Source organism: Gekko japonicus, unplaced genomic scaffold (assembly GCF_001447785.1).
Source record: "Gekko japonicus isolate JY-2015 unplaced genomic scaffold, Gekko_japonicus_V1.1 scaffold119, whole genome shotgun sequence".
Lineage (NCBI taxonomy): Eukaryota > Metazoa > Chordata > Lepidosauria > Squamata > Gekkonidae > Gekko > Gekko japonicus.
In genome coordinates this window covers 1,218,382-1,229,361 of record NW_015163606.1, presented here as the reverse complement: position 1 = coordinate 1,229,361, position 10,980 = coordinate 1,218,382, and the positions used below count along the sequence as shown (strand labels likewise).

Below are 10,980 nucleotides of genomic sequence, written 5' to 3'. Positions count from 1 at the left end.
CTTTATACATTATATATGCATATCATTCATAGAAACAATGGGATTAATACCCCCCATATGGTTTCCACAGCTCTAAAGAAACAGGGGCAAATTCTGAGATGGGTCTTTGCCTTTCTATCTGGCCTCTGTCATTTTCTCTTTTGCACTTGCCAAAGATTTTTCTAAAATGCTAAGGAATAATAGCCTTTACTACTTACATCACCAAGGAGCATTTTTTTTTAGAATTTCCTTTTGCAAAACACTCACTAAGATAAAAAAAAAAAGATCAACTTTTCTTATCAATAGAAAAGTATTTGTGAACATAAAATATAATTGTATTGGCTCTTGGATACAATATTAGCCATATGTGTTACTGTAGAAGGCAAACAGTTTAACTGTACACTTTCCTACCTGGCCCATCCCAGTCTTCCGTCTCGAGCGTAAGTGGCCCAGATTTCTCCAGTCGTGCATCCCCATCAGAATCCGCTGCTTCTTGGCTGCCCTCTTCATCACCTATCAATTTCCCAAGTAATACATACAGTTAACATCATTTCAATCACAGAATTCAAAGGAAGTATCATAAGTGTGAGCGACACAGCATCAGCTCACCATATACTATACAAATGTAATGATTTTAACATTTTTTTGAAAAAAATCAATAGTCTGTTTTTAAATTGGTGATAAATATTGCAGCACTTTGTAAAAATTGTTTCAGAGGGTAGCCGTGCTGTTCTGCAGCAGAACAGTTAGATTCAAGCCCAATAGCACCTGAGAGACCAACAAGATTTTATGGGTATAAACTTTCAAGAGTCAGAACTCCCTTCATCAGATACCCTGACTCTCGAAAGCTTATACTCCCCCGATAACCTTGTTGATCTCTAAGGTGCTATTGAATTTGAATCTAACTTTGTAGAATCTGGAATCCTTCAAGATGGTTTACTCAATAGCCTGTAATGGAGCTGGTATTCTCAATCCAAATTTGCAGTAGTAGACCATAAAGAGAAAACGTAAATCAATATTCCAAAGCAGTGAACTGCTGTGTTACCTCAAGCCTCAGGTATGGAGTATTCAAGAAAGAAAGAAAAAAACAAGTTTTCACAGACAAAACAATGTCCTCTGTAAACCAGGATTTTTGCAAAGTTTATTATATTGCTAAATGTCAGTGTAAACTTTCAAATTAGGTACAGTGGGGAAGTATACCAATTTTAAAAAACAGCAAACTTAGAGGTAACTACTGTCTTATTATTCCATAGCTCCATTATGATGTAGGTTGTGTTCCAGTCATCTTCCAGCAAGAAAGAGAATGGACTTAAGTCAATAACGTATGCCATGCAAGAAAAATTCCTTGAGATTTATTAATGTAGCTTCAAATTAAATTATTTCTTTCCCCAAAGCATTATTTATTTTTGTTGCTCTTCCACAGAACAGTCCAACAGTCCAACAGTCCAACATAAAACCAAGTGGGCGGAGACTTTAAAATTAGCCTTTTGTGTGCTCAACATTTATTCTTCATTACCAAGCCTTTCAACTCTCCCAACTTTGAGTACAGTGAAGGCTTACTCCACATCCTATTTCCAGTGCCAGCTCTCTGTTCTTGAACATGAAAGATAACCAAAGAGTACAAGCATGGTCCAGGATACAATTTCCTCACCACAGGTGGTCATTTCCCCAGAAAGTACTTTCCTGGGGGCACCTTCTTTGGGGGGGCTGCAATGCGGACCCCATAAATCCAATCCTTACCAAACTTGGAGGGCAAATAGAGGAGAGTCAGTCTGAGATTCCCTGCAAGTTTTGTGTCTCTAGCATGCAGGGGGGCTGTTTAACTGCCTCATGAACCTCACAAACTGAACCAGTTCATGAGGCAGCTAAAAATTCATGATGGTCCATGGTTGGTGAACAAAGCTTGTCACAAATCACAAACCTAACCAAATTTTCCCAGTCTGTGCCCATCCTTAAACACTGACAGTACTTTTTTTCTATTATTTAAGTGACATGTCTTGTTAGGATCAGGATGTTGCTTTCCTATCCAAAGGACACAAAGTCGGAAGCTCAACTACAATTAAATATGTTTAGGACTGAAGTTCCAGCGTCAGACAGTCATCCTGTATGCCGCAGTATTAAATCCATGCAGTTCCTATCAACATCAACCTCTTATAAAAAATTCTTATGCAACTGTAACTATTGAGCTTTCCTGACTGAGCATTGCAGCAGCTGTTAGTCCCCCTATAATGCATTTTGCAATCAGCTAAATCTACAAAGTATCTTTTTTAACAATGAACAGTTCAGAACTGACAGGTCTAGTTTCTTGTTCACAACTGCTTATCACAGCATAGATATCATATATATTTTCCAGGTGCTTTCTATAGTTAGGATACCTTCACAGAAGCCGCTCGTGAAAGATAAGGTCATAAAAGAGATGAAAAATGTGTGAGCTTCATACACTCATGGTTTTATCATCAGACAAGATAGCTTTTGGTAAAGGACTTCCAGTTACAAACAGAAAGCTGCCTACAACACAGAAGGAAAAATACGGAAAGTTCGGAATTGAGTTCAAGTTTACTCAGAGCCTGAATTCAAGATGGTAACACAAAACAGGAATTCACAATGCAAACTCTTCTTCAAAGTGATATTAAATCAAATGTGGAGTGGCATGAAATATCTTGTTACAATGCATAAACACTGCAGAGAGTAAAAACAGGCTTTTAAAGAATATAAGAATCCAATACTTGTTGACTCACCCAAAGGTTCACTTAATTCAGCCTCTTTTTTTCTAATTTTATAAGAACATAAGAACATAAGAACATAAGAGACGGGTATGTAAGCAACATCCCTTTCTCACTGCTGTCCAACACTCTGTGTCACACAGTGGCCAGAAATACCTCCCTTACAGAAACCGTGCTGAGTCTGCCTCAATAGGTTTTGTTCATCTATGTGCCTACTAATTCTTTCCTTAATAATGGTTTCCACCAATTTACCCGGTATCGACGTCAGACTGACTGGCCTGTAATTTCCCGGATCTCCTCTGGAACCCTTTTTAAAGATGGGAGTGACATTAGCTACCTTCCAATCCTCAGGAATGGAGGCAGATTTTAAGGAAAGATTACATATCTTTGTCAGGAGATCTACAAGTTCACATTTGAGTTCTTTCAGAACTCTCGGATGTATGCCATCTGGGCCTGGTGATTTTTCAGTTTTTAAGTTGTCTATCAGTTTTAGGACCTCCTCTCTCATCACCTCAATCTGACTCAGGTCTTCCAACACCCCTCCTGAAATCAGTGGTTCTGGAGTGGGCAAGCACTTCTTATCAGTCATATGTCTCTAGGAAGGTGACAAACTGGGTATGTAAGCAACATCCCTTTCTCACTGCTTGGACCCAGGACAGGGAGTTTCAAGGTAAGCCCCTCAGAACCATGGCACCAAACAGTGTGTGTGTGTGTGTGTGTGTGTATTAAGTATAATTTGAACATATTGTAGGAATATGGAGGGTATATGGAGTACAAAGGCAAGTACCTGCCAACATCCATAAGGTGCAAGCAAATAAGCACCAACAAACATGGACTCCCTGATGACTCAAATTGTAGCCAAAATTAAAATGAAAAATGATATTTGTAAGTTAAAACTCTAGAATGAGCCCATATTCACAGTGTAAAGGGCCTAGGGGACCTCCAATGAAGATGAATTCACACTGTATATTCTGTGAAATTCATTCTGTTAGAGATAGCCTATGGCCCAGTTCAGAAACAAAATGAAAGCACATTTTAAAAATGGGTAGTTTGTGAATTTAAGACTTGGGTCACAGACAATCATTGGTTTGTCTCAACTAAATGTTAGTTTCATCACCTTCATTTGTTTCCCCATCTTCTCCGTACAGTCCCAAGTAGTATGCCAGCCTTCACTGTGGTGAGGACAGTACTGCGTAATAAGCCAGGATTAAGCATTTGTGTGCCATGAAAAACAGTAGTGGTTGATAAATCAACCTGTGACTAATTAACAACTTCAAACCATGGTTGCATATTTAAGGTACCCAAATCAGTCAATACTAGGGGCCTGCATTTCAAAATCATGTTATCCGTAGTTCATATAATTAACATTTCTTCTTGCTTTCCATATCTTTAATCCTTCTCTATAAGGTAAGGCAGGCATTCCCTATCTTCCTGAGCCTATGGATGCTTCTAGAATTTTGAGAACAGGGACAGGAACTATCAAACCTTGGCTGCCACGGGCCAGAACCAATCACAAAACAGCTGCCATGTGATGCCAGGACCAGAAACAAAATTTTGGGAGGTTGCAAGCCACACATTCTGTACCAATCCGGGCAGCTATTTTGGAAAGGATGTTGCCCTGCAAGGCACTTAATGTGCTCTTATGGACTGTATAAGTAATAAGTGGGCTGGGATGTCACCAGTATGCTGATGACACCCAGCTCTATCTGATGTTAGGCGTCCAGTCGGACTCCAGACCAGATGAACTGGATGGCGCTTTGGAGGCCGTGGCTGGGTGGCTCAGACTGAGTTGGCTGAAGCTGAATCCAGCAAAGATGGTGGTCCTGTGCCTGGGTCAGGGCAGTTCGGGGGTGGGGATTCCACTCCCGACCTTTGGGGGGGACCTCACTGGTCCCAGTGCCGGAGGTTCGGAGTTTGGGAGTGCTCCTGGATTCCTCCCTTACCACGGAGGCCCAGGTAGCCGCCACTGCCAAGTCGGCCTTCTATCATCTGAGGCTGTTTAGGCAGTTGATTCCCTTCCTTGACCATGCAGACCTGGCTACAGTGATCCATGCGATGGTCACCTCGAGATTAGACTACTGTAATGCTCTCTACATGGGGCTGCTTTTGTCGTTGATTTGGAAGCTGCGGCTAGTGCAGAATGCCGTGTCCAGGCTGTTGATGGGTCTCCCTAGATGGGAGCACATCCAGCCTGCGCTGAGGACATTGCACTGGCTGCCAATAGTATTCCAAATCCGCTTTAAAGTGCTGGTTCTTACCTTTAAAGCCCTATATGGCTGGGGTCTAACATACCTACGGGACCACCTTTCCCCATATATACCCCAGAGAGCACTACGGTCTGGGTCTCAAAATCGGTTGACCCTTCCTGGCCCGAGGGAGGCCAGGCTAGCTGCTACTAGGGCCAGGGCCTTCTCGGTGGCAGCCCCTACCTGGTGGAATGAGCTCCCGGAGGAGATCAGGCCCTCCAGGACCTCTCACAGTTCCACAGGGCCTGCAAGATAGAGCTCTTTCACCAGGCATATAACTAGGGGCCGCCGCCTTCGTGCACGCCCCGTAATGTTGACATCAGCAGCTGCCTCAAGAACGAGCAAATAACATCCAAACACTTATGTGGAATAACATCAAAGCACTTTCATTTGAAAACATCTCATTTGTTTATTTTTAACTGCCGCCAGTACTTTGTAACATTTGTAATGCACTAATTTAATTGCTGTGTTTTAATTCTGTACTATTTATGCTTTTATTTTGTATTGTTGTATTGTTGTTGGAAACTGCCCTGAGCCTGCTTTGCGGGGAGGGCGGGGTATAAATTTGACTATAAATAAATAAATTAAATAAGTGATAAAATGGACTGTGCAAACATTTGCTTAAAGGCCTGTACTGTATGGTGACCCAATGTGATGCCAGTTGAGAATGCACACATTAGAGAAGAAAGTCTTCCTTTGCGTTGCTGTTCCAGTTGATTCTTCAAGGTTACCTGCCCTCTTACCTGCTGTGAGATGGACCAGTTCCCTAGCTGCATGAAGGAGTCGAACGCCATGCCATGCCAAAGTTCAGGAACAAAGAGCTCCAAACGCCATAAGGAGCTCCCTCTGACACACGCAGGAAACCCCCCCACCCATACATCTACATTGAAAACTGCACGTAACCAAGAGGTTCTACACCTGGTTGCTTGGAAACTAATCTTTCACCTATCAACAGGCTCGGCTAAGCCCATCAAGAGACAATAGCCCTAGGTCGGTGACTCATACCCTCTTCATCCAGGTGCCACTCTCCAGTCCAAGTTACTAGCTCTCAATATTGACCACTCCCTGTCCTCTCTCCTTGTTCCCTTTTCCCAATAGGTATGTTTTTGGGACGGACTAACTAGAGGTGTGCCAAGGGGATGTGGCCAGCATTGCCCTCCCCCTCCAGGTACCCCCCTTAAAGGAGGCAGCCATTGCCCCTCACTCTCTCTTCCCCCGCACTCTACTTTCTATATCCCTCCCCATAATCTCGGTTTTAGCGCTACTGATGAGTTTACACGTGGCTTGCTGGTTCAGGCACACAAAACCCCCATTCCTTATAATCACCCCTATTTTTCCTGAGGATTGCTCATCTGTCGAGGACAGGTAAATATTACCCACCAACGATCATTCTTGCTAATGCGAGACCGTCGCTTTACCATTTCTATCTAAGTTTCTTAGGACTGTATATCTGAAGCATGTTTGTGAATTTGTGTGCTTGAGATACATTCAATAAAACAATATTAATTTTACTCTGAAGTCTGTCTAAGTCTGATGACTTGTTAGAAGCGGGACCTCTGTATACACCGATGCTTGCTCCCTAATTTGCCTATTGCCGATTTATAAATCATAATCCCCCATATTTGTTAAAATATCAAGGCAATTTGGCTAGCAAGGATGTTTAGTGAAGATATAGTGGTAGATGCCTCCCGAGTTCTTCTGAAGCACTTGTTGCTGTGGTGAAGTAGAGGAGAACCCTAAAACTCTCTTGCCCTTTTTGGGGAAAAAACTGTTTTTACTTCATACATTTTCTTGCACAAAGTATCTCTTCCCCCCCCCCCTTGTTATCACATTGTCAATGGAATAGCATCACAACGACTGATGCTTCCTAGATTACTTATAGTTCTTTTAAAAATAAGACGAAAATGTTCCTAATTGATAGCATATCTCCTTTGGTACAAGGTAAATAAATGTGTTAAGAAATAAAGGGTTAAGAAATCAAGAATGTTTGTTTTAGCTAACAAAGTATAACATGACACTGTCAAAATCCTGTTGGCTTCCATGGGACTTCAAAATCACACTTACTACAAAATACCCCCAAAACATTGCAGGTTCTTTAATTTCCATCATGATATTTTAAAAACTCCCCCAATAACGCCGTCTTCGCTGTGCATCTATGTATCAAATACAAACAAGCAAGGAATGGAATTCCTTTTCCCTTGAGACTCTTTGTCTTGAGCGGAGTGTTTTCCAGAATTCTTGTAAAACCTTGTTTTTGCTGGATTTTAGTTGACAGGGTTGAAGCAGAAATGCAGTAACATTCATTCATGTCAGAATAACATTTTACATTCTAATGGGGATTTTACTAGATTGTGGTTTCAAGCAATATAAACAATGCTACCCACATCCTTCTCCATATACAAGCTCATCATGAGGATTTGGAACAGAAATGAGAGAAAATGCTCCACTTGTGACAAAATGCTGAAATCAAACTGTATAAATGCAGAAGAACAAAGGCCTGTACTATCTTTTTATAGCATTTACAAGAATTTCTATAATCAGAAGTTTCTCTGTTATTAGAAAGCAGAATTGGAAAACTGTAGCGGCTCCATTTTACCCCCAAGCAATCGAACATGCTTACATTAATTTGTTTTTAGTGAATCACCTAGAGAAGAAAGGGACTGCTCCATTTAAAGGAAAAGAAAGGGAGAGGTTCAGAAAGCAATCCTAAAAATGATTTCATTCTACAGGGCTTACTCCCAGGAAAGTGTTTTTAGGACTGCAAATAATCTAACTGTTATAGCTCTCTGAGGTTTTTAAACTTTGGGGCTCTTACTACATTAGATCTTTACAACGTGCTGCGTCCACTGATCCTGAGCCATGGAATTTACGAAAAATTAAAAAGAGAGTCCTAAATTAGAAACATCCAGTCAGTCAAGTATAGCTACAAACACTTAATTATTCTATTACAGAATAGTATTTTAACAAGGCACTCTGTTACTTAATTTTTTTAAAAAAAAAACTATGCAAGTTCTTTGTTGAGACAAACCCAGATTTGTCTGACAAACAAGGTAGGAAAAGGAATGGGGGAGGAAATCACAGGGTTTCCACTGAATTCATTTAGCACTATTTATACCCCATATTTTCATGCTTTTTTCTTCTGAGTGCCGCCTATCACTTAGTAGTAGGTGCTTATTACACACAAACTGACATTTTAAAAAGAGCTTGTGATAAGCAGTCTGATGCTTTTATACTTGAACCACACAGCTCTTCAGCTGCCATAATGACAAGGAACAATCACAGTCCAGGGGACAGATAGATACCCAGTGCTGTGTTGCCAAATACCAGTGTTTGAAAACTGAACATAAAATTGTTATTAATATTAGTTCTGAATAGTTTTACAGCACACCCAGTTTGAATTTTCAATATGTCTCTCCTAAACCTAAGTTTAAACCTTGCTTCTTTAATAAAATTCAAAACATATGTCCATATTAGCCAGAACCTTGGGGCCAGACTGTTGCATTACCACTGGAATGAATCCTACCCCTATCTTACCAATCCACTAACCAAAGTTTAGCTGACGCATTACCACTGGAATGGATCCTACCCCTTTCTTACCACTCCGCTGAGCAATCTGGTAATGTTATACTGCCATTAATAAGATCATTATGGTTCGTCTGTGGCCCAATTGCTCCCAGCTGTTAGGACCGCTGAAAGTGTGATCTGTTGCAATGCTTACTTTTTAACTGTTATAACTGTTTTTTATTATTCTGGTATTTATTTCTTTAAACTGCTTTAATTACTGTAATTTATTGTTGTGACCTCCCCTGCTTGCAGGAAGGGTGGGATATAAATCGAAAGAATAAATTTATCCATTCATTTATTTAATATTTATATCATACCTCCAGTTCAGTCTTCCTCTGGTCTAAGGAGCCCTCCTTCAATTTAAGGGACTCTCCCATTGAAGGAAGAACTGCTTAACTAGGAGGAAGAACTACTTAAGTTGGAGAAAGGCTACTTAGAGGATGGTTGGCTCCAACTCATTAAAACAATACTGTAGTACTACTCAGCATCCAGTCCATTGGGAACCAAAGCGGGGGTGGTGGTGGTTAAGTTTTAGATTAAATTAGAAACAGGCTGCCTGCTACCAAAAGTGACAACAGAGCTAAGTCAAATAATGAGTCATACACAATGTCCTATAAAGTGATCATGTTTATTCAGATATTCTAAAGTCTTGGAAGGGGGAACATTACAACACCTCTGATAAATGGCAAAGGGATCCTCTGAGACTGGGTTTGGTAAAAGTTCACCATCTCTAATGAAATGTGAGGTAACCAGGAGGACTCTCTGCGTGGCTAGGGTCCCTCCGCAGGAGAGTAAAATATCTACATCTTTGTAAGACTGAGTCTCCAAATCTGATCAAAGCAAGTTGAGGAAAATTCCCCAAAAGGCAGCCCAGTTATCTCAACTGCCTACTCCCATTTGCCCATGTCTTATCTCACCCCAGTGAGTGAGATGGAAGGGCTATTTCCCCTTGTTCCTGTGGGAAATCTCCACTATCAATCCCATTTGTGTAGGCAGGGAGAACAAATTAGAACCTGTAGATTTGCCTCAGCAGGGGTAACAGGAGATTGGAGATGACAGTTTTTTGAGGGAAAATGGTATAAGAGAAGATCAAATAGCTCTCGCCTCTGTACCCACTTACCCGCTCCTGGTCAATTACACTACCCACAGCAGCATCAAACAAAAAATAATCACAGAACTTCATGGATATGCAAAGTTATGTCCTGACTCATCAGATCTCCTGACATGTACCTGTCTTGTTTTCCCTACTGCAGTGAGGAGGGGGGTGGGGTGGAGTTTTTCCACAGGGAAAAGGAACATGGAGAAAGAGTTCGTCTCTTGCCCAATAACTGCCATGCAGATTAGGTAATTCCCCACCCCCCATTTTAAGGTGAAAAAATACTGGAATACTATCATGATGCTCCCATGTAATATGCATTTCACTCTGAGGTGCATCACAAAGGCAGGCCTCTGCCAAAGTCTTTATGGTTGTTCATACGGATAAAGAGAGGTTTAATGGGCTCAGTTATGTCACGGCCCCAGTAAGACTGAGGTGTTTTCCACACAGGGAAGCATAAATGTCGCTATCAAAAATTAGTTCCAGTAAATGTAAGTGGACCTCGGGACAACATGGGCTTCATACACAAACAAAAGACCCCTGGGAACCAGCCTTCTTCATGGTTCAGAAGACCCACCAGTCGTATCTACTCATAGCTGATAAACCTGACATGTTCATGCTCAGGGTGCAGGCTGAAATTATTTTTCCTGGCAGTAATCCCTTGAAAACTTTAAAACAGTTTCATTTTAAAGAATTTCATGCAGAGAACCATTTGACAGTTAATTAAATTTTTTAAAATGCAGCTCCCTCCCCAGCATTCCTTTTGTGGTCCGAGGGCAATGTTAAACATTTGCATGGTATATCTGCCACCAAATGCTTGAATATCATCACTACAATGCTATCTGTAATGTTGGTCTCATCACAATACCTTGCACTGAGCTCCTATCTGCTGCAGTAGCTAGAACAGGATAAGGCCATTGAAGACTGAAAATCATTGTGTTAGTTTATCAAAGCCTATGTCTGATCCAACCCAAGTCAATAGGAGCTTTGCCATTACAAGAATCCCTAATGATTATTATATCGAGGATGGGATCGTGAGCACTAAAAGAGAAAGATAAGAATTGCTAAGAATCCGTTTAGTCCATAATCACGTCTGACAATGGCCAGCAGTTTTTGCTTCTGAGAACACCACAAACCATTGAGGCTATACTAAGAAGTATGCTATGTTTTGTCACACCACAAAAAGGAGACAATTTCCCATTGCTTAAGGACTTGTAGTTATTCTAGAATACTGATATAAAATCACAAAATCTATGGAACTGTAGAGTTGCAGAGAACTAGGTCACCCTGTCCTTCCAAAACTAAGGACCACCCACCCACCATCTCCCATGTTCATCACCCTACCCAATTAAGCCTACAGAATACCATACGT

General features: G+C 41.1%; 1 protein-coding gene across 1 annotated transcript in view; it reads right to left on the bottom strand.

Annotated features, from left to right (window-relative positions):
• Positions 1 to 10,980, bottom strand: part of ZFPM2 (zinc finger protein, FOG family member 2) — a 420,346-nt gene that overhangs the window by 384,414 nt on the left and 24,952 nt on the right. The window contains exon 3 of the mRNA XM_015407281.1: positions 391 to 492. Within this exon, the coding sequence (XP_015262767.1) occupies positions 391 to 492 (102 nt within the window). The remainder of the gene's footprint in view (positions 1 to 390; positions 493 to 10,980) is intronic.